Genomic DNA, 22,390 nt, shown 5'->3' on the forward strand with positions numbered 1-22,390 from the left:
TCAGTCCAAACCCAGAGATCTCTTTTTTTTTGAAAATTTAACATCTTCTGCATATGAAAAGATGGCATGAGGAGAAAGAAGAATGGTTCCTTCCGGATGAGGAAAAGAGTAATCTCTGAGGTGATTTGGCTTCTCAGATTATGCTTGACTCTCTGTAGCCAGCATTACACAGTGAAAGGTCATCAACTGTGAAATTCCCTGGCTATGTTTATCAGCACTTTCCCCAGGCACTGTGCTTGAATTTCTGAAACAAGTTTGCTTGATGTATTTTAGAGTATTATTGAGTTTTCCAGAATAGAAAGCATTAGGGCATTATCAGACCTCAGTCTGTGGTGTAGACCCTTAAGGACAGCAAGTTACATTAAAGAAATGTAGTTCTTTGCACTGTTTCTTCATTAATAGTCTTGCTAAAACATGTTTCTCATTACAAGAAACAAAACCATTTTTATTTAGTGGCTTGGCTCCTCTCTCTGCTGCTTCCCACTCCCCCAGATATGCTTTTGTGCTTCCTTGCTTACCCTGTAAGCCAACGTCCTCGTTAAGGCAGGGAGGTGCTTGCCACAGCCATGGTACAAAAAAAAGGCTCTGTGGCCAGCAGAAGGGAGGAACAAAGGACAAGGGACCAGAGCTTGGCTGTATCCTTCTCTGTGAGTGTAAGCAGGAAAGACTTCATGGTCAGGATGGTGGGATCTTTATGCAGTTTCATCAAATGCAGGACACTTGTTTGCATTATTTATGAAAAGGAGGGATTGAGTTTGCCGTTTTTTTCAAGCTTTGAGTTCAGTGTAGTGTGTTTGTCTAACCTCAGGCTTTGTCTGTAGTGAAACTTGGAACTTCCTTGATCCAGTTTTTGATAAAAAATTACTAAAGCTGCAAGAAATTGCATTAGTCCTCTGTGACCTCTGAATTTGTGCCCTTATGTGCAGTGCCTGATAACATGTTTTACCAAATCTGATTATCTGATGCGGGTGGGGAGGCAGTTTGGGAAAGCCATCTGTGCTGCTTTGGGCTGGCTGTCAGCTCCTTGGAGCGCAGGGCTGCTCCGTGTGCTGGCGCTGGCAGCCGCAGCTGGGGCCCCTGGAGCGCCGTTCCCCCTGAGCTTGGGAAAGAGCTGAGCTATTCATCCTCACTCACAAACGCCTCAGGAAGCACAGCACAAGCTGAGCAGATACAGTGTGTAATGAAAACACTTGTGCTTCCTGGCAGTCGCACAGCTTGCTTCCCATTCCCTGTTTTGTGGAGAATTCTGAGCTCTGTCTCTGTGAATGGACATGTGAAGCTGCAGCACTTTGGGCACTGGCCTGAATGGTGTGAGCTGCATGTACAGAGCTGTGACTGTTGAGGAATGAAACCTAGTTCCTATTATGAGGCTAGAGAGCTGAGTGACTTTTTCTCAGTTGTTCGTTTCTATTGTTTCTATTCCTGTTCTTCTGTTGTGCCCATTCTGTCAGCAGAAGCTGTTAGAATGTCCAGCACCACTGAGTAGGAACTATTTTGAGTCCTCTGTGTCTTCCAGTGTGAGAATTCTGCTTTTGAACAGTGAATTACAAGAACCAGGGGTATGTCCATCTGCATAGGTACTGTCTTGAGCACAAGGTAGCTTTCAGTTTATAACAAAACCAAAATTCCTTATCACTTCCAACTGTGTGCTGGTTAATGTGCTATAGAATGTGAAGGACAAATAAAACAATTTTTAGTATTTTTGGGGGGGTTGTCAGCAATAACAAGTGCAGGTCATGAAGGAGAGGAGGAGGAGAAATGGATCATGTAGTTATCCAACTCCCTGGCCATCACAGTTATTTTCTTTTCTCTCTCTGTGCTATGACTGTCTTTTATTTGTAACTCTTAAAGAAAAGAAAAAAGAGCTGGTCCCTTTAGCCATCTCTTCTGGCATGCTGGGTTTCTTTAAGGCTGATTCTGTTTAATGGTGTGACATATCAAGCATTTGCTTTGTTTTTAAGGGAGGTGGGAGAGAACTATGGGCTATTTTATTTAAATCCTAATGTGTTTACTTTAAAAATATCTGCCATCATTCTGAGTTCTGTTGGTTTTGTTTTAGTTTTTTAAAAATTTGTGTTTGTTAAATTTAATTTCTAGTTTTGTTGTGAGTATGCCATTTTACCTCACCAATCTTTCTGCTAATCCAGCTCCCCTCTTTCAGTCTGCTGGACTAAGTGCAGGGGGACACTTAGGGGCTGTTTGGGGAGTGGGAGTCCTCACGGATGTGGGAAGAGGAGGAGGATAACCTTAAGATTTCATCCACTCCTGACCTGGCACTGTCTCACGATGAAGCAGATGGAATGGCACTGGCAGCAGTGTTGCTGCATAACCCAGCTCTGTTTTGGTGCAGCACATGTGCGGTTGCTCTCCACTCTACAGAAGTTGCAGCATTTTCATCAGCAAGCAGGAAGCTCAAAACTTTTGCATTATGTGCTTTGCTTTCTCTAAGTTAAAATGATTCTGGTGAAGAAGGTGACTGGATGGAAGCAAATTAAGGAAGAAGAGAAACACGTTTTTTTCCTTGGGATGGTATTAGTGGTAGTGGTTAATCCAGCTGGATGCTTTGGCTGTCACATGTTGAGCAGCAGCTTCAGAACTCTTGCCCTGCAAATAAACATATATTTTTATTTTTCATGCAGGTGATGCTTTCACTCTCCATTAGTTTGGCTTTGAAGGGGGAAGGCTTCTGCAATGCCTGTCAGTTAGTGAGACTCCTACCGTGCACATCAAAGCAAGGCTCTTTGGCTTCTGTTCTGTTGGGAAATGTCCGTTCTCCCTGGCTTGAAATGTGCTTTTCAAACTGGGTGTGTTTTCCGTGCTGAGCACAGAACCATGTACCTTCCTGAACTCCATCCCTGATCCAGTCCAAGTGAACAATTCCAGTTTCAGGGACTGTTTTCTTGTATGGTTGGATGCTGTTTTCTCAGATGAGCATCACCTGAAACTTCAAAGCCAAAAATGAAAATGTTAGAGGGAAAAAATAAAATTAAACTTCTAATTTTGTTACTTTAAATTTAGTCTCTTCTCCCTTCCCCTGCTTTATCAGTGCTTACCTCACTTTGAAGCAGACTGAAAAGGAATTAAATCCTAATCTTAGTGAAGTGTTATGTTGCAGTTGGTTTTTTTGTTGTTGTTGTATGGTTTTCTTTATTTTTTTGTTTTCCTTTTTTATAGCCATATTAATCATCCTCTTCTCCATTGCATTGTGTCACAACTTTTATTTTACTAGCATTATTTTTGTGTCTTTGGTTCATGACTGACACATGTTTGACTTCCTTGTCATTTCAAAAGAATTCATTCATCCTTGGAATGGGCATGTGAACCCAAGGAGCAACACTTCCCTTTTGTCATGCAGGACTTGCCCTAGGAATGTTAAACAACAACAGTGATAAATTACAGGAATTAATTGTACATAGTACTAAAGACTAATAAAAAGAACTGTAAGGAGGAAATTAGTTAAACAAATTACTATTGTTTAGTATAATTTAATGTGCATAAATTTATTAAAATTAAATCATTAGAAACTTTAAAGTTAATGACTGGTAAAACTATTGGTTAAAGTTCTGTGCATCTCAGTACTCTTCTGAAACAGCTCACTCAATAAATAAAACCTTCCATATTTTCCCCTTGCTGAGAGCTGTTCTTTAGCTGACTTCTTGAGCTTTTCAACATTTAAAGTTTTGCTCAAGCTAATTCCACTGAAGTGTGATGCTTTAAAAACTACTGCAATTCATTGCAGAAACATAAAATAACTTAATAACTTTACTCTGACTTTTAATTAAAATCTATACAATTAAATTGGTTACCTTACTGCTCCAAAACAGACCCTGCTTGTATATAACTTTAAAAGTTAGTGTGTGGCAGGATCATCCCGTGCGGGGCCTAAATGCTGCTTTTCCTTTTGTAAACTGTAATTTCTAAGTGGTTGCTCTAGAGTAGTGATGTCATGTCTTATTTGTTTTGTTTTTTCGAAGAAATAAATAAAATGCTCCTAAAGAGATTTACCTGTGGAGACTGTCAGTCTTCCACTATCTGTATATTCAGTGAATCTTCCAAGAAACCTAAGTGATGACTTTTGGTTTATTGTGGGCTTCTTGATTATTCTGCACACAGTGTTATCAAAGGAATATAGAAGAGAGAAAACATTCAGTCAATCTGTTTTTAAGAGTGGTTTTATATGTTCAGTAAAAATTTGAGGCTGTGTGAGCACAGTAGCTCAATTCCTTTTTAATTTATCCCTTCCAACTACCTCATTGTTTATAATCAGTAGTTCCCTAATAGATTCTACCAGCTTGCTAACAGCTCCATTCACAACTGTAGTGCATCTCCAGTTCCCTTCCATACAGCCATCCTCTTAAACGGTGTCCTTCCTGTGTCTGTGACTCATTCATGTAAGCCCTGGGTCCCAGTAAGCTCTGACTGAGAGCATTTGGTGGCTGCACTTGGCTTGCCCAGAGCCCTGTGTGGGCAGGATGGATCCAGGACCTCTTGCAGGTCTGAGAGATGGAGTGTCTGAGATCTGACTGTCCCAGGAGCCGAGCAGACACTGCGGTTGGGTTTGGCACACGATTCCTAATGCTGGCTGTGTTTCTCTCCTCCCTGTCACCAGAGCATTCGTGTACCTGAGCAACCTGCTGTACCCAGTGCCCTTGATCCACAGGGTGGCTGTTGTCAGCGAGAAGGGAGAAGTGCGGGGCTTCCTGCGCGTGGCTGTGCAGGCCATAGCAGGTGAGAGACCTTCGGAAACCAGGCTTACCAATCAAGCCATTCTCCTGATACTCGAACCTGAATAACTTTCATGTTGCAAAGAACACTTGCTCTCTGTTGCTATTGAAATGATGTCATTCATTATTTCACCATATGGGCCGAGCATGAATAAGTCTTGAAATAATGCTACTGATCAAAAGATTTTAAAATTATGATGATGTTGACCACTGAAGTTTATACCTGACAACTAATGCAACACTGCTTTTTAGGACAGTGGCAGTTTTAACTACTGTCAGTAAGTCTGAGAACTAGAACTAAAGCAAAGCTTTTTCTTTCTGGCACCCAGTATAAATAATGGAGAAGGGTACATGGTTGGATAATTGTGGTGACCTGCATCAAAGTTAAATGTAGCAAGTTTTAGCTGTGCTCAAACTATCCCTTTAAATAATGCTCAGAAATGTGCTCCTCAGTGGTCTGGCAAGAGCATGTGAAGAAGTTCCTGCACTGATGGTTTTCAGCATGGTATAAACAGAAATCAGCAGCAGTTTCCCCCTTCATTGCCTCACTAAAAATGTGGAGACTTAGAAGCTGCTTTAACACAGTGTTTAATCACCAGGAATTCTTTTCAGAAGAGTAGATATATGGGGTGGTAATGGCCTCATCCAGTGCTGAACTGGCATTGTGTGTGTGCCAGAGTTAGCTGCAGTTCACTGCTCAGTCGCTGATGTTTTAGACTTGCTCAGTGTGAGGTGGGCTGTTGGTAGTGCCATGCCTTATCCGTGCTGGTTGGGAGCACGGATCCTTCCCATAATTTGCATTTTCCAGCAGTGGCCAGCTGCCAGCAGTTCTTGCTTGTTTAGGTAGGGTAACCCTGGAAGCTTCACTCTCCATGGGAACATATAATGAAACTCAGACTCTGAAGATGTGTAAGACTCACTCTGGCAGGCATTAAAGCAAGTGAATTAAAATCTGGTTTAATGTTTACAAAAGTCTAGTTTGGTTTGGTCTCCTTAGCATTGACTGAATATTTCCAAATAAATACTTTTTTTATCCATCCAAATGAACAGAATACACCATGGCTAATAGAAATTGAATGGGGGACATCTCTTGAAAAAGGGCCATGGCATTATTTGATCCCTAAGCAAAGCTTTGGAGCACATTCTGAATCTTGGGATTTCTCCTGTGAGCATGCACTTACTGTGAAAAAAACCCCTGGCATTTAACCAGGCCGTGTTGCTGTTGCTCTCTGTGAAGAGGAGGAGGTGAAATGAGTAGAGTGTATGGACAGATCCACCTTTCAGACTTCCAGCATGTCCTGGTGGAGCTTTGTTAGTGTTACTGCTGAGGTCATGGCTACAGAATTTTAGGTGTTAGTTTACCTCGGTATAATCATCAGAAGTAAATAAATAATGAAAATTAGTCCTAAAGTTGGTTTGCATTCAAAATTCTCTACGGTTAAGTATATTCAGAATGAAACTTCACAGCTTGACTTGTTTTCCCCCACTTGAGTTCCTGATGGATAGGTTTCTGACATGATCTTTCCCAGCACTTACTCCAACTTGTAACTGGATGACTCTTCTGCTTTCCATTTTGGTTTCCATTATAATGAAAATTTCCATTTGGATAACTCTGCGGGGCCTCCCTTCTCCTCCCCATCATTTATTTATCTCTCTTCTTTTTTCCCTGTTTTTTTTTAGCTGATGAAGAAGCCCCAGATTATGGATCTGGTATTCGACAGTCTGGAACAGCTAAAATTTCATTTGACAATGAGTATTTTGATAAGGTAAGAATTCCTAAAATTGAGTTAGGTATCTTTGAGTGTAGCAGCTTGTGCTTCTACATAAAGAACACGTGTTGTAGGGAAAGAAGGGGATGGCAAACCCAGAAAGTGCAGGAGTCTATTACAAGCCACTTCATTTAATTTTTCAGAGTGATTTTTCTTCAGTTGCGATGACTCGGTCTGGACTGTCACTGGAGGAATTAAGAATTGTGGAAGGGCAAGGACAGAATTCAGAGGTTACCACTCCTCCAGAGGAGATCAACAGAATGAATGAGCTGGGTAAGCAAGAAATACGTGGTAGTTTTGGAGAACTTCTGGGAAATTTGGGGCACTTTCAGTCAGTTATAGAAAGGAGTTCTGGGTGTCCTTCAAGAATGTGATAGTTAGGGGAGAGGTATTAGCAATGGGTTGAATATGAGAGATCCTGGACTTAATCATTTGAAGAACTGTGCTGAAAAACTGTTTCCAGGTATTTGGATCTTTTGGGTTTAAAAGGGAAAAAAAATGTGTGATGGGACTACACTGTCTCCTGAAGAAATATTTTAAAAGAGAGGAGGAAAAAATGATTTCATGTGGGATGTATTTTTTCTCTCTAAGACTTGAAGTCAGCCACTTTGGATGGAAAGATGACTATGGAAGGATTCACTGAGGAAATTGGTGATCACCTGAAGCTGGGCAGTGTGTTTACCTTCCGGGTGACAGTGCTCCAGGCCAGTGGCATTCTGCCCGAATATGCAGATATTTTCTGCCAGTTCAAGTAAGAATTTGTTTTTACTTGCATTAGGTAATTAATGGTTTGACAGAAAGAGCAAAGAATAGTGGGCAGTGGAACTCTGAGAACTTTTTGAATGGGTGGAGGTGTTGTACAGCAGAGAAAAACACCTTATCACTTACTGGAGTTCCTGGTGCGCACTTTCCCTTAAGCAGGTGTTAAGGAACAAAGTTTTGCAGAAAGGAATTAGGAATCAAAGTGGACTCATAAGTTACTAGTTTATAGATATCTTAAGGTTTTAAGCTTTAAATGTGAAAAATTCAATACTAGATTGTACATATGCCTGTTAGAATGAAAGCTGCATGACCTTTGAGGAAATCAGTACTTCTCAAGTGAAGGTGGTCTTAGGCTTGGGTCCTTAAGGAAGAGAATAAAAAGGAATAATAAAGACATCAAACAAGTACAGGAATTATGGTCCCACAAGACTATGGTATTCCTGGCTTTAGGATGTCACTCAACTGCTTCTAAAGTTCCAGCAGAATACACTTCTTTTAGGGCTTTAGGATTTCTTTTGAGGGTTGGATTCAGAGCACAGCAGTCTTCATTAAACCATCCTGTGGTGGCTGATTTCTATTTTTTTTTTTTTTAAGCTTTTTACATCGACATGATGAAGCTTTCTCAACAGAACCTCTCAAAAACAATGGCCGAGGGACTCCCCTTGGGTTTTACCATGTTCAGAATGTAAGTAAAGCTTTCCATGAGCAGTAACTGCCTGTATCAGCACTGGGAGTTGTGTGTGTCCTTCAGGGCCAGGGGAATTCTTAAGAATAGACAGTAATAGGAGTGATCAGGTGAACGATGCAATCCCCACCACAAAGCAAAACACAGAATGATTCTTTGTGGCAAATTTAACTCTTCTCTTTCACCTCTACTTCCTGCCATTGAATTCTGTGTTTCCTTTCCAGGATGTTCAATGAAAACAGTCTAGAATTCAGGAAATAAAATATATGTGTGAATAGCGGTGCTCATGATCTCAGATGAACTGGATATATCTATTTTTATGAACTGTGTAATCCTTTGGTTACATGCAGCCTCCTCTTCTTCTACTTGAAATGCCTGATACTGAGGCTTTAATTTTCTCTTTTATCAGAGAGTAGAACTAATGCCTAAACCAAAAGGGAATGCAGTTGCTTTTATTGTGACTGACACTAAGTGATATGAAAAATACAGACTCCTAAAAGAGATTTCCTTTTTTGAATGTCTCATTTTCTTTCCTCACTTTTGAAATAGATTGCTGTGGAAGTGACAGAATCATTTGTGGAGTACATCAAAACAAAGCCTATTGTCTTTGAAGTCTTTGGACATTATCAGCAGCATCCTCTCCACCTGCAAGGACAGGATCTCAACAGGTATTGGTCACTAGCCTGGCATAAAGGCACTTGGGGATCATGCTCAGGTTATGCAGTTTTTTGTACTCCTGAACTTGTACACCCCACCCTCACAAGCAGAATTCCTGATGGAGGTAAAAGTGCTGGCCGAGGTGTGTTTACCCAGTGTAGTGACTGATGGAATTGTTCTGCTGTCTCAAACATGGGAGGCTGTTCTGCCAGTCCACCCTGCAAACACCTTGGCGATTGGAGCACTGCACTGGGAATACTGGAAGCTCCAGCAGTGATCTGTGAGCTCTGGGAAAACCTCAACAGTGCTCCTAGGATTAAGTTAGAATAGCAAAAGAGCGGAGGTTAGTCTGAGAAGTGTGCTGAGCCCCCTTGTTTTCCTGACAGGTGATATTTACCTGTCTTCATAGAATTGTGAAGATACTTTTAGAGGCAAAAATAGGTGTGTATACAAAGGTGCACGTGTGTGCACTTGTGTATATTTCTTATGTTTAACTGCCTCTGTACTGATAACTCTTCATTTCTCTGTAGCCCTCCACAGCCTTCTCGAAGATTCTTTCCTCCCCCTATGCCACTGTCAAAGCCAGGTGAGAACAGCTCTCTAACTCTGTACATCACAGGTCTGCTACTAAAAATGGAGGTTGTAGCATATTCCTGAGGTATCCAGGACACCAAGAAATGTAAATGGAGTGAGTGGTACAAGGGGCACTGAATCTGTCTTTGCTGGCTCTCTGCCCTCTTTATGTGCTTTATTTTTATTTCTTTCAACCTCCTCTGCAGGAAGTGCTGCTTGGTTCATTAGAGGGTACAATGCCATTCCTGAGGTGTTGACCATACTCCATGAGATCTGGCTATGGCTCTTCCTGTACTTACTGAGCACTTGACTGGAAATTTGCTTATTCATTAATTGCTTTATCTTTTTGCTCTCTCACATTCTCTTTTAGTGAGTTAGTCTTGTTGCAATGATCCTTGGTTTTCTTTGCTTAATTGGAATAATGCATGCTGAACTCTTTTGTGATTTTTTTTTTTCCATTTCACCTTTAATTTCCTCCATCTTCTCCATCTCACCTGCATGTTTCTACCATCCTTTTTTTGTGTGTGTTCCATTCCCCCTGCAGACCATGAAAGGAAGATTGAGTTGATTAGGTACCTTATGTCTGGCTATGTAAACGTGCATGTGCTGAACACGCTCTCCGAGCATGCCAACGTGCTTGCCTCCTCTGCTGTGGCTGCTTTCCAGGATGGAGCTGACCAGCTGCCACCTTTTCTCTTTCTGCCTGTTCCCAGTTGTCAGAGTGAGAGGGCTCCTAAAAGAGATGGTTAGTAGCCACACCTGGTCTGTGATAGATGTAGAAGTAGTTCCAAAATGTGCTTCAAAATTCCTTTTTCCTTCGTCATGTAGTATTCTTAGGAGTAGAAGCTGCCATGCTTGTGGCCATGGAAGGATGATGCTGTGCTTAAATTTAGGGCTCTTTTAGAGAGAACCACAGAGACAGTCTGTAGATTCCAGTGTGCTGGGAGTCAGAGGTTTTTGTGTGTCACTGCATCTGTTCCCTGAAACTTCCAGGACCTCTGATTTTTTCTGTGTTCTGCGTAGTTTTGGGATACTGGGAGGAGAAATGCATATGAAAACACAGGCAGGTATAGAGGAAACATTCTGCTGTGTTCTATACAGGTTTCCTTTTCACTCATCTTCCTTTTCTGCCACTAACAGTGCTATTCCTCACTTCCATTTGTATTCTGTTTTATTTAACTCAAAAAAAAGTCATGCTTGTTATTAATTGTACCAGAGCAAGTCTGTGAGAACGACTAGAACCAAACTTTCATGTTTAGTTAAATGTGTCTTTCTGTTGTTTTTCTCTTCTGGTGCTTTTGAGTCTCTCTGCTTAGCAGTAAACTTGAGTTACTTGTGTGTTTGATGTTCCTCTGGCTGTAGTGAGTTCATGTGCAACTGCATGAGGTGACTGGGGGTAAGAGAGTTACTACCCTGAGTAATGTATGGGAAGGTAAAGCCTCAAGCTTGCTACCTCACAGGATGGAGCTGTGCTGTGAATAACTGATTGCTGTAAAATCTGTCACTCTGAGGCAGCTGCTATTTTACCTAGAAAAGAAACAGAACTCAAAAGAGAACATTTAGGCACACTTGTAAGGACCCGTTTTAACTGGGGGCTGTTATGTCCTTCCAGTGCATGGGAAATTAAGTCATGGTGGAAGCTGAAGGATACACAGAGGTGTGAAGGTGGGAGAACCTAAAGAACACCTGAGCAAGGAAGACTGGGGCTTGAGAGGTGAAGGGGGAATAATTATTTGGCTTAATAAAAGCAGTGGGGTTAGTATGTAGAAGGAGAAAAAAAAAGGAAAATCAGTTGCAGAGTTACAAAAGTCCCAGTCAGAGTATACAGAACTAAGCTTTTAAAATGTTCCCATTTACAAAAATGTAATGAGTGAAGAGATGAGAGAAGGCATGTAATGATAACGAAAACGTATGATGTGTGAGGGAGTATCAGGGTATTTCTAGAATTTAAGCAGTCTCTTTTTTTTTTCTTAACTACATTTGTGTGAAAGGAATCAGAGAGGATCTGGCTGGTAATAATCACTAATACCAAGAGATAAGGAGCCCAGAAACATACTTTGGCAGGATTAAGGCTCTGGAATAAGTCTTGTTCTGCCTTTTTAAATACACAGTATCTTAACCAAGTGGTGCAGAAGTCTGGCAGTTTGTAAAATGAGGAAGTGAAGACCGAAGTTTTTAGTTCTTTTCCTCTTCTGTGGGGAAGGTGAAATGTACTTTATGGGTGAGTAATGCTGCAGATGAACAGACCTCAGCAATTCTAAATCACAAACTGTTAAGCCATAAAGCAACTGATGCACATTTGAGGAAACTTCTTCTCTGTGGATCTAGAGGGACTGTGTATTTTTCCAGACTCTTTGGATACACTTTTGTTTCATTATTTAACTTTCAATTTTTTTTTTTTTTTAATTCTAGTAACCTAGATTTAAAAAACAACTCTTACAGAAATAATGATTGCTGTAAGCAACATCATTTTCATGGTAAAAGCTGTGGTCTGCCTACGTACATAGAATATGTAGGATCTCTGAAATGGCATGTTCCTGTGAGCCCTGAGGAAGCTTTACTTGTTCAGTCTTTGTAAACCACTCTTTTTTTCTTCTTTCTTTTTTTTCTTTCTTTAAGTGCCAGCTACAAAGCTGAATACTGTGAGCAAGCCCAGTTTGGGCCACAGTGTGAGCAAATACGACCTCCTTGTGTGGTTTGAGATCAGTGAACTGGAGCCAACAGGAGAGTAAGTCCTCTATTAATATGTGTTTCAAGAACAGCGGTTTATGCGATTTTTGGGGGTTTTTTCCCTGTGTTCTGTTCAGACCAGGTTGATGTTTAGCAGTCGTCATGTGTGGGGGCTGGCTGGTTTGTAGTGATGGGGTGTCAAATCTGCTGGCAATAGTTGTCCCCATTGGAAAGGACCAAAGTGATGAATGGCATTCTTTCACACTTGGAGGGGTCTTTCCACTGTGAAATTCCAGGCACAGAGGCTGAGCAGGCACCGGGAAAACTTCCCTTGTGTAGGCCATGAGTTTGGATTCTTTGGGACACTGGAGACTTTATGCTCCAGAAGTCACATAGCAGACCCTGGTTTGTGTTCATCTCTGCTACAAAGAAGGTTTTCCCCTGACAGGTTTTTAGGGGTTATATTGAGAAGTGAGTTCCACAGAGTTTTCCATTAGTACTGCAAGTACAGTGTGTGACACTTCCATGTTTCACTGATCCCGTAGTGCCAGAAGGAGCCTGTTGGGAGAGTAGGTAGAAGGACACACTCTTATGTCTTCAGCTGCTACAAGGAGAGGAACCTGCTGGCAGCAGAAGCTGCTGTGCTGGCACATCTTTCCTGCCTGTTGATTCACTGTCTCACACAGGTACATCCCTGCTATTGTGGATCACACCGGGGGCCTGCCCTGCCAGGGGACCTTTCTGCTTCACCAGGTACTGAAGAAAGCTGTGGAACAGCAAGTGTTATCTCTGCAGGGAGGGAGGGGATGCTGCTGACTGGGGTTTGCATCTCCTTTCCCACACAGCTATGCAGTGACAGCACTAGGGTCAGAATCTCTCAGTCTGTGCTTGGTCTGTTAGCTTTGGGCTACGAGGAGATTGCTTGGCTGCCAGGATATTGCTGTTCCTGTTGCTTATCAGTGGGCATCCCACTCACAAAAGATGAAAGCCTTTTAAAAAGCAGGAATTCGTGCCTTCAGTGTTCTCCAGCATCTCTAAGGATACAGAAAGATTGTGTAGACTCAACTTCCATTTGCTCTCTCTCACTGCTTGTGGTTATGACACATAATCTATGAAGTGGCCATATCTCAGTGCATCTTAAATGCCTCTTATAGTCCTTAATAATAATTTGTCTTTAGCTAGATTATAAAGATGATCCTAGTTAAATATGGTATATAGGTTTAAAGTTATAGTTTTCCTACTCTGCCTTTGTGGAGTGAGGAGGGGAAAGCATTTCATTTCTTTTGCATATGAGAATATAACATCCCTTGGAAGTGAATGTTAGGGCCCTGAAACAAAGAGGTGCTTGTTCAGTTACAGGCTTGTTTAAATGGTATTATTTACTTCACTTTTGTGGTATAAGTGCAAAATAGACCATGTGTGAATACTTCACCAGTGTTTTGTTTCTGAACTCCACCAGGGAATCCAGCGGAGAATCACAGTCACCATTATCCATGAGAAGGGCAGTGAGCTGCACTGGAAAGATGTGCGAGAGCTGGTGGTTGGTGAGTAAATGGTTTTGCATCTTGCTCTGTAAGGAAGAAAAACTATTGCTGGTAATTTCTCTTTGTATCAGATTCTGTCATTTTTATGAGCATTGCCTGTGAGAGGAGGATTTTGAAAAAGATCCAGAGGAAAAACTTAAATTTTGCAACTTCCGCTTAGAGCTGCTTGTTAATCATGTTGTCTGAAATGATATTTGGGAAAACAAATTCCTTTTGTGTTGCAGTTTGAATTTTAATTGATTCCTCCTCCTCCCCTTTTCAGGGCGTATAAGAAATAAAGCAGAGGTAGATGAAGCTGCTGTGGATGCCATTCTGTCTTTGAATATTATCTCTGCAAAATACCTGAAGTCCTCTCACAGCTCCAACAGGTAAGTGAAGGAAGTGAGCACTCCAGCAGGAATCTGAAATTTGTTTGACTGCACTTTTAAACTGACATCAAGGTTTGGTGCTAGAATACAGCACTGAAGTACAAGGACAATTTTGGGAGATACATTTATAGATGTGTGCATATTATTCCTGAAGCGAGCATGTGACAATTTAAGCTGGAGCCACACTTTGTAAATTCAACTTCATAATTTGTGGATTTATGGAGAGGTATGACAAGTTGAGTCCAGCTCCATGTCCCTGCAGTCTGGCAGGAGCAGGGCCCCTGGCTGAGGGGATTGTGGCTCTGTATGTCCCTCATTGCTATAAAGCTCAGACTCCACATGGTTCTGCTTCAGTGTCTGCAACCAAGTGCAACGAGGCAGAGGCAGAGGAGGGCACTGGGCACAGCCTCTCCCTGCTCTGACAGCAGTCACTTAACTGCTCTCTGGCTCTGTTCAGCTGGTGCAAAGCAGGAGTATCCCTGGAATGGGGCTCTGAACGGCTGTTTCCAGAGGGGAGGAAGGTTTGAGTCCATCTCTGCTGCACCTGCTGAATGCTGGAGGTGGGATCCTTCCAAGCACTGGAATTCTTCCTTCTCTGTTAGAGGCCTGGGCTTTGAAACACCTGTGGCATTAAAGGTAGATTTGAGGTGCTGTTCCTGCCTATGGGATGCCTCTCTGCCACCTGGTGTCTGTAAAGGCAGGCAGGGACAGAGGGATTGGCAGTTATTATCTTCCGTTGAGAAGTGTGTATTTCAGTGTGTTTGAATTAATGGATAAATACAACTGGAAAATAGGGAGACTGTTGCTGGTTTCCTGTCTGATACTACTGGATTTGCTGTTGGAAAGCTCTGTGCTTTCTGTTCTGTTCCAATAAATTCCTCTATATCTCTGTAGTTTCCTATAAGGTGGGCAGCTTGGGTGAAGGATGAGTGTGATGAAGCTGTTGGCCATCTCGTCCCAAAATGCCAAGGTTTAAGTTGTGGGATGAGTGCGTGGTGGAATGCGATTGAGGCCCTGGTAAAGGATATGTCTTATGTTTGCTTGTTGTCTGCAGACTTGTTTGCTGCTTTCTGTGGGGTTTTTCACTTTGTTTTGTTTTTTAAGTCCACTTGTTCTGTTCCTCTTAGCTGTTGCTTTTCTGTTCTGCTTTTGGCTGCACTAACTGAAGCTCTTTCTATGTTTTTACAGGCTCTTTCTTGATAAGGATATGCCTAGGTATTTTTTGTTTGCTTCCTTTGTACATAAAGATTCTTGAAAATAGAATGCTTTATGTCCCATTTGTATTGCTGCCACTTCCCTCTTAGCTTTTACTGAATTCTGTTAGCACACCTCTTAGCTCTTCCAGAAGTAGTCCTCCTCTTCCTTTGTGTCAGAGGGTTATTCAGGTACAGTTCAGTGGGGGACTTGTGAAGGTGAACTTTCCTTCACATGTGAGAGTAGGAGAATTTCCTTTGTGCAGTCTTTCTGATTCTCTTAATGTGCCATCAAATATAGACCCTTTTTGTAGTCCTTGCTATTTTCTTCCCTTGTTCTGTATCAAAGAACTAAATTTGGAATTTCTCACTGTCTCTGACTCTGTAATGCTGCTTGTTTGAAGTACCAAGCCAAGGGTCTGAATGATGAGGTTACTTGAATTGCACTGATCAAATAGCAGTGGCTGCCATGTGACTGCTATTCAGCCACTGTTCTGGGGCTGGATTTGCGTCTGAAATTTAACCCTATGGTTGCACTCCTTGGTTTACCAGCTGGCAGAGGAGCCAGATGTGCAGTAGCTGCTCAGGCTGGATTCCTGTTTCACCGTCCCAGTGGGATCACAGCCAGGCACATTGGCTGCACAGTCTGGGGCACTTTGCACTCTGTTTTCTGTGCTCTGCCTCTGGAAAAGAGAAGACAGAGTCTTCAGTGCTCCCAGTTCACCACCTTTCACTAATGCTAAGATCCACTTAAGAATCAGTTTTAACTACACATTTAACCTGTCTCTCCTGTGTTCCATGCTTTGTGTGTTCCAAGCTCCCTTTTCCTCCATGTGCTGTTGGCTGTGCTGAAAGGAGTTCTCACACTTCTGGTTTTTGTCTCCCTCTGTTAACTACTGTAGCAAGTTCTGGTTTGGACAGGCAAAGCTGTGTATATTTACCTTCCTGGCTAGAAAAGATCCACTAAAATAACTGCCTCAAAGCTGTGCTTGACTTCATCTTGGTGTTTGTCCAAACATGATTTTACTGAAGAGGGTGGTAGTATTTCTGCACTGAGGAACATTTACACTTGTGTTCTCTCTCCATGAGGAGAAATCTTGTTTGGCAAATGGTTCAGAGCTGATGCCGAGGCTACATACAGTGGTTTTCTCATCTGTGAACAGACAGGTTTTACTTCCTCTTCCACCCTGAGAGTAGATCTGGAATTTGCTAAAAGTTTTGCAAGCAAAAAATTGCTTGCTGCTGTAACTAAATCATGATGAAAGTTTAAAACGTAAGGACTCAATGCAGATGTGTAAAGGCTTAGAGGACAGCTGTGCTCTTTGCCTAATCTAACTCAAGGGAGGATTAGTACTTTACAGTGCTTCACAGTGTTTTTAAAGCTACCAATTACTTGGCCTTTAGATTATGTTTCTCTGTATTTTTAATAGAAACAACTTATTTAGAAGTAGTTTCCTAAATATGGTTCTTCAGATGCAAACAGTATCTAGCAGTGTTCTCACTTGACTGCTGGTCATGGTGCCTTTATGTATTAGCTTGGAATTGTGTAATTGATATCAGAAAAAGGGGATTCTTGGGAGCTCTATTTGAAATTGAACTCTTTGTTTCTGACATTTCTGCTCTTAGGCTGTTTCATGTTTCTTTTTGCTTTGCTTTGTATTTTGTTATTTCTTCTACCCCCACCCTGCTGTTTATCCTTTGTCTTTAGTTTCATCTTCTATTTTTCCGAGTTGGGAATTAGGACAGAAATTCTTCAGAGATGTAACTTATTTTAAAAAAATAATATACATGAAGCACTTTCTTGCTTTTAGTACCACATCATTTGGACTCAAAATGGGATAAAAAGTAGCAAGGGGATTTGGGAGGGAAATTATATAGAGGTGATGAAGAATTAATACCTTCTGTTTCTGTTACCAGTGTGGAAAGGTGTGCTGAGTTCCTGAATAGGGGCACAGGTCTTCTTTCCAAAGGGACCTTCCTGCAATCAGTCGCTGCCTGTGAGAAAGGAGAAAGCTCGTTTCCCAAGCCCCTGCTAGAGAGGGGAGAGTGTAATGATGCCTTTAGATGTGGTGATTTAGCTGTGCTGTGTGTGATGCTGTCTCTCACTTTCTGGTTGAACCTTCTGGATTGCTGGGGTAGACCTGTGGAAGCTTTTAGCTCCTCTCTTTCCTTGTACCAGACTGAAGAAATGTCTTACAGAAGTTTCTGTTAGATCTCCAAGTTTTCACTTGAAGCAAATAGGACAGAGAAAGAAATATTTATACTTGAATATAGGACTTAACCCTACCTAAGAATTGTCCTGATTAGCTGTCAGAAGCTGCTGGTTTTATAGGACTAGTACTTAGAGGGATCTCTTCTGTTGCTATATGTTAGTCCTAAAATACGGTGTAGAATGAGTGTTGCTTATAAAAAAGAATCTTCCCATGTACTTTTAAGGTCTAGCTGGGCTGAACTGCAGCTGAAGCGATAGAAATTAATTTTCTCTGTTTAGAAACAGTTGTTTAGTGCTGACTTCCCTGTAGTGCTAATGACAGCTTTTGTTTTCTGCATTCCCTCTTTTCTCTTTTAGATGAGTCTTTTTCATAACAGGCAATGGTCTCTTATGCCACACTGTTTGAGGTAGAAGTAAGTGATCTTGGAAATAAAGAGAAGGTTTTTGCTTCAGGTATTTGTTATCCACGTCACTGGAGGATGATGTCAGGGAAGAGATGCTGTAAACACTGAGTGATGAGAAGGCTGCAGAGGAACTCTTACTATTGAGCTTTTACTGTACTTTTTTCCAGAACTTTCTACCGGTTTGAGGCAGTTTGGGATAGTTCCTTGCACAACTCCCTCCTCCTCAATCGAGTGACACCATATGGAGAGAAGATCTACATGACCCTTTCTGCTTACCTGGAGGTGAGACACCAGTGCTTTCCTTCTGGCTCTAAACTATTGGAGGCAGGACAGAGTGTACCCAAGAGAAATAGATTCAAAATTATTTGAATCCTGAAGCCAGTAAAAGTATTTATTCATTTTCTGAGAACAGGGTGGAAAAAATGTACTCACACTTAACCTCTTGATGTCAAGGTATTATTGCCTTGCAGCACAAGAGAAACTGGTGATCTTATCTTTCTGAGCCTTGCTTTATCTATCTTTGTATCTGAAAATCCACTGAAATCAGTGAACATTGCTGTGTAAGTACTGGTGTTACAAACAGTGGCTTAGCTCTTGGCTTTGTGTGCAAGACACTGTTGTTTTGTGTAGTAAAATTATTTCACTCATCAGATGCATCAAGAAATTTGACAGCTCTCTTTCAGAGATACACATATGAAAACCCTTCACCAAAGAACCAAACAGGAACAAATTTCAGAAGCTGTCCCACTAAGGGCAGGAGTGTAACTTGGCACAGTTGGCTGCAGCCGTTCATTCATTCATTGCTGCTGTTCCTCTTAGCTTGACCACTGCATCCAGCCTGCTGTTATCACAAAGGATGTTTGTATGGTGTTTTACTCCCGAGATGCCAAGATCTCCCCACCGCGGTCCCTGCGCAACCTCTTCGGCAGCGGCTACTCCAAATCTCCAGACTCGTAAGCTCAGTTAGAATTTTGGTGTTGATGTTTTTGGTCAGTATTTGTGTTTTCTCTACGAGGATGTAGTTTAGTTTTCTATATTTTTTCCTTGGAACTCTACCTACTCAGTCTGGTTTTGAATGTTCTTTCTTGATTTATTTCAGTGAAACTCCGATGGTTTCTCTCTTTACTGACTTCTTTTCCAGACTGAGAGTTGGGAAGAGGGATCCTTTTTTCAAGCTTGCACATAGATGCCCTTGATCCTGAGCTGGAATTTACTGCAGCACCAGCTCTCCAAGTCCAGGGCAGGGTGGGGGGGAACATGGGGAAATGCCATTTTTGGGGATCTTGCAGTCTGTCCTGGCTGTTCTGTGCAAGAGTAGAATTGAGATCTAGTTTTAACTAAAAACTATACTTAAGTATAGTGCTTGGGAAGCACTGAGCTAAAACTGAAGCACTTTATTTCTGAAGATAATAAATAGTGTGTTTTTGTTTCGTCTGCTTTCCTGTGAACAGCAATCGAGTAACTGGGATCTATGAACTGAGTTTGTGCAAAATGGCAGACACAGGAAGTCCAGGTAAGCAGTGACTGGGTGTTCCACTGATAAATATGAAATACTGCAGAAAATTTCTCAGGCAGAATGGAGTAAACATCTCTGTCCTGATCAGAAGCAGTTCCTGTGTTTCATAGGAACAATGGAATGTTGCTATTCCATAAAACACTTACTCAGGCTTTTACTTTAGACTCAGGTCTGTGTTTACCATTGGTGAACAAGAATTCATGGGAAACTCAACGTTTTCTGACATGGGTAACTCAGGACACTGAGCACATGTACCTGAGTCTTAGACTTAGGGGCATCATCTGTGGCTCATAACTAACAGTTGAGACTGGGTTTTGCAGCAGTAGAGCTTTTTCTTGTGTTTTGAAGATGTTGCTGATTTCTGATGCAAGCTTCACCACTTGGAAAGAATGTAGTTCATGGTGTATCTGTGTATTTTTCTTCTAAGATGTAAAAACTGAAGTTCTTGTGTTGAATTAGACTGAACAGGAGTTGGATTATATCTTGCTCAATAGAAAATATCTGAATGAAGTAAGAAATCTGGACTAAATCAAGTATCTTTGGTTGTGTATTTGCAGTTAATGAAATCCTTGTGTTGTGTATTTCCAGCCAAACAGCAGAAGTGCTGGTTCTTTGCAAATTGCTGATTGTTTCTTAGTGACACCCCTCTGGTTATGGCTTTAACACATCTCGTGTTGTTTTTTACTGCTCAGGAATGCAGAGGAGGAGGAGGAAAGTCCTGGATACTTCTGTGGCATATGTGAGGGGAGAAGAGAACCTGGCAGGTTGGAGGCCCAGGGGTGACAGCCTCATTCTAGAGCATCAGTGGGAACTGGAGAAACTGGAGCTGCTGCATGAGGTGAGTAAAGAGATCAAAGTCAAGGTTTAAATAAATTCTCCCAGAGAGAAGATACAAAATGTGTGTCTGGCTGCTGAGTAGAGACTTCAGCTCAGAATCTCAGTGTACTCAACAAAGGCAAATTCAATTTCCAGTGCCACTGTGAACTCCCTTCCCTGGGGAAAATTACTGGTATGAATAGTAAAGGATTCCTAAGAATTCAGTGTCTGTAAAATAGGCACCTTCCTGGAGCAGATGATACTGATTCCTTTTCTTACTAGGTGGAAAAAACCCGACATTTCCTTCTGCTTCGTGAGAAGCTTGGTGACAGCATCCCCAAGTCCCTGAGTGACTCGTTGTCTCCCAGTCTGAGCAGTGGAACCCTCAGCACCTCCACCAGCATTTCCTCTCAGATTTCCACCACGACCTTTGAGAGCGCGGTGACGCCCAGCGAGAGCAGCGGCTACGACTCCGCGGACATCGAGAGCCTGGTGGATCGGGAGAAGGAGCTGGCCACCAAGGTATGGCATGGGGCAACCATCCTGCTGACAGCTGGGGTGCCAGAGGGGGGATTACAGGTCAATAATCCCCTATGACGAGCTTCTCAGATAGCTTGGTGAATATCCAGTATTGTGAGAGTTTCATTTTAACATCTTGGTTAGTGAGATAAGCCACTCTCACCAGCCAGTGCTGCTGGGTAGGTTTGGGCTGTGGCTGTATCTCATTCCCCTGTGTTAGTGGTTCAATAAAAACTTTCTAATTTTATCAAGTGAAGCAATTATTCCCCTCTTCTTCTGTGATTTTTCACAGCAGTTTAGAATTTGTTTTTTCTTTCATGAGCTGCCAAGTGTGTCTTGGTAAATTACTTCTTCTGTTCAAATTTCTATGAAAATCTAAATATAAAGTTCTCCTCTGTGTCTCATTTGTTTCCCCTCACCCGCCCCTTTAGTGTCTGCAGCTCCTTACTCATACCTTCAATCGGGAATTCAACCAGGTGTACAACAGCATCAGCGATTGTAAGGTAAATATTTCATGTGATATGATACACTCCACTTGTAGTACAATAGCAGTGTTTTTGTAGTCGTGGAATCTGCTGATACTATGAAAAGATAAACCACTTTATATTAATTTTATTATTTTTTATTTTCAGTCCATTGGAAGCATTTGGCTATTCAGCATCAGGTTCCTTAGGCTACGGCAGGAATTGGAAATGGTAGTACAGTTTCCAGTTCATTAGCAGGCTCTTACTGTCTTTCCCTACATACACTTTCCCTATGTAAAAGGGTAAATCGACTCTTAAAAATTCTGCCTGTAGGCAAAGGGAATACCCAGTTTCTAACTGGATGATATTGTATCCATTGAGGAAGTCAGAGTGTGAATAATCAGAAGTGTAGGACATTGATAATAACAAGCTGTGTCTGCATAAGTGGTGCTGTATTTCTACCCCCAGATGGGTTTGTGGTGGTTTGTGCTAAAATTTGCCTACAGAGTAGGGGAATGGCTGATGGAAATGCCTTTCTGTTATCTGAGCCTTCCCTGCTGAAAGCCATGTTCAGCCAGGAGTGAGCATCAGCTACAAACCAGCCCTGTAATGCTTTCCCTGTGTTTGTGCTTGCAGCTCTCGGATATTTCTCCGATTGGGCGGGACCCGTCCGTGTCCAGTTTCAGCAGTGCAACCCTCACCCCTTCATCTACCTGCCCTTCTCTGGTGGATTCCAGGTGCAATTCAGTTGATCAGAAGTAAGTGTAACTTACTAAAAGGAAAACATCACTTTTCAGTGCTTCACAGATCTCTTTGCTGTTTTCTGGGGTTTTTTTTCCTCTTTCCTCTTTTCTTCCTTTCCTTACTTTCAGATACTTCTCTGTACAGCCCCCTTGCCTTACTTCTCCAGTCACTCTGCACAATTCTTTCTCCCCATTTTGTTCTTTTGAAGTGGTTTTTTTTCCCTTTGTGTTGGGGGAACAGTCAGATGCTTCTCGTTCCAGTGACCAGTGCATCTACTCTGTGCAGAGTCCACAAGTTTTTTCAGAGGTCTGTTGAAACGGTCTACTAATAACAACCCAGAATAAACCAGTTTGGCCATTAATCTTTGTATATCTTTCTCAGCTGTATCTATACAAGGTATTTTTGATTAAATTGGGAATACCTATGTAGTGAAAGGCATAATTTGTACCTTCTCAGTTGAACATCCCTGAGGGGAGGAGTGCTGAGGAAGCAGTACATTTTACATCAAACAGTAGTAGGAAGTATGTCTGTCTTCTGATTATGTTTAGTGGGAGAAACGAGGTACAAGTAGCAGGGAAACAACTTACTAGCAGTTATTACAAGTTTTCTTCCACAGATATCAAGGGAAAATGCTATTTAATATTGTACAAAAGAATCCCAGTGTCTTAAAATAAATCTGGGCTGGAGAATGGAACTTCAAGCTGGCCTTTAGATGCAGTTTAAATTCCTTTGTCACCTTCACTTGCTTTGTTGCAATTTACTTTTTTTAT

The 22,390-nt window shown here is 41.8% G+C and overlaps 1 protein-coding gene across 21 annotated transcripts in view; it reads left to right on the forward strand.

The window, feature by feature from the left end:
- KIF1B (kinesin family member 1B) overlaps nt 1-22,390 on the forward strand; it is an 82,486-nt gene that overhangs the window by 53,373 nt on the left and 6,723 nt on the right. For 9 of the 21 annotated variants that reach the window (XM_042032203.1, XM_042032206.1, XM_042032214.1 and 6 more), the window contains 20 exons: nt 4,610-4,728; nt 6,405-6,490; nt 6,637-6,766; nt 7,085-7,244; nt 7,850-7,940; nt 8,490-8,608; nt 9,128-9,183; nt 9,715-9,915; nt 11,790-11,898; nt 12,527-12,593; nt 13,300-13,384; nt 13,647-13,752; nt 14,941-14,967; nt 17,729-17,843; nt 18,381-18,514; nt 19,013-19,074; nt 19,770-19,915; nt 20,176-20,415; nt 20,844-20,915; nt 21,513-21,634. In XM_042032203.1, the coding sequence (XP_041888137.1) occupies nt 4,610-4,728; nt 6,405-6,490; nt 6,637-6,766; nt 7,085-7,244; nt 7,850-7,940; nt 8,490-8,608; nt 9,128-9,183; nt 9,715-9,915; nt 11,790-11,898; nt 12,527-12,593; nt 13,300-13,384; nt 13,647-13,752; nt 14,941-14,967; nt 17,729-17,843; nt 18,381-18,514; nt 19,013-19,074; nt 19,770-19,915; nt 20,176-20,415; nt 20,844-20,915; nt 21,513-21,634 (2,247 nt within the window). The remainder of the gene's footprint in view (nt 1-4,609; nt 4,729-6,404; nt 6,491-6,636; nt 6,767-7,084; nt 7,245-7,849; nt 7,941-8,489; nt 8,609-9,127; nt 9,184-9,714; nt 9,916-11,789; nt 11,899-12,526; nt 12,594-13,299; nt 13,385-13,646; nt 13,753-14,940; nt 14,968-17,728; nt 17,844-18,380; nt 18,515-19,012; nt 19,075-19,769; nt 19,916-20,175; nt 20,416-20,843; nt 20,916-21,512; nt 21,635-22,390) is intronic. The other 12 variants (XM_042032213.1, XM_042032215.1, XM_042032218.1 and 9 more) reach the window with 3 other exon arrangements.

The sequence above is a fragment of the Corvus kubaryi genome, unplaced genomic scaffold (assembly GCF_017639235.1).
Source record: "Corvus kubaryi isolate FWS band 111438036 unplaced genomic scaffold, C.kubaryi_AGA036_p1.0 37352, whole genome shotgun sequence".
NCBI lineage: Eukaryota > Metazoa > Chordata > Aves > Passeriformes > Corvidae > Corvus > Corvus kubaryi.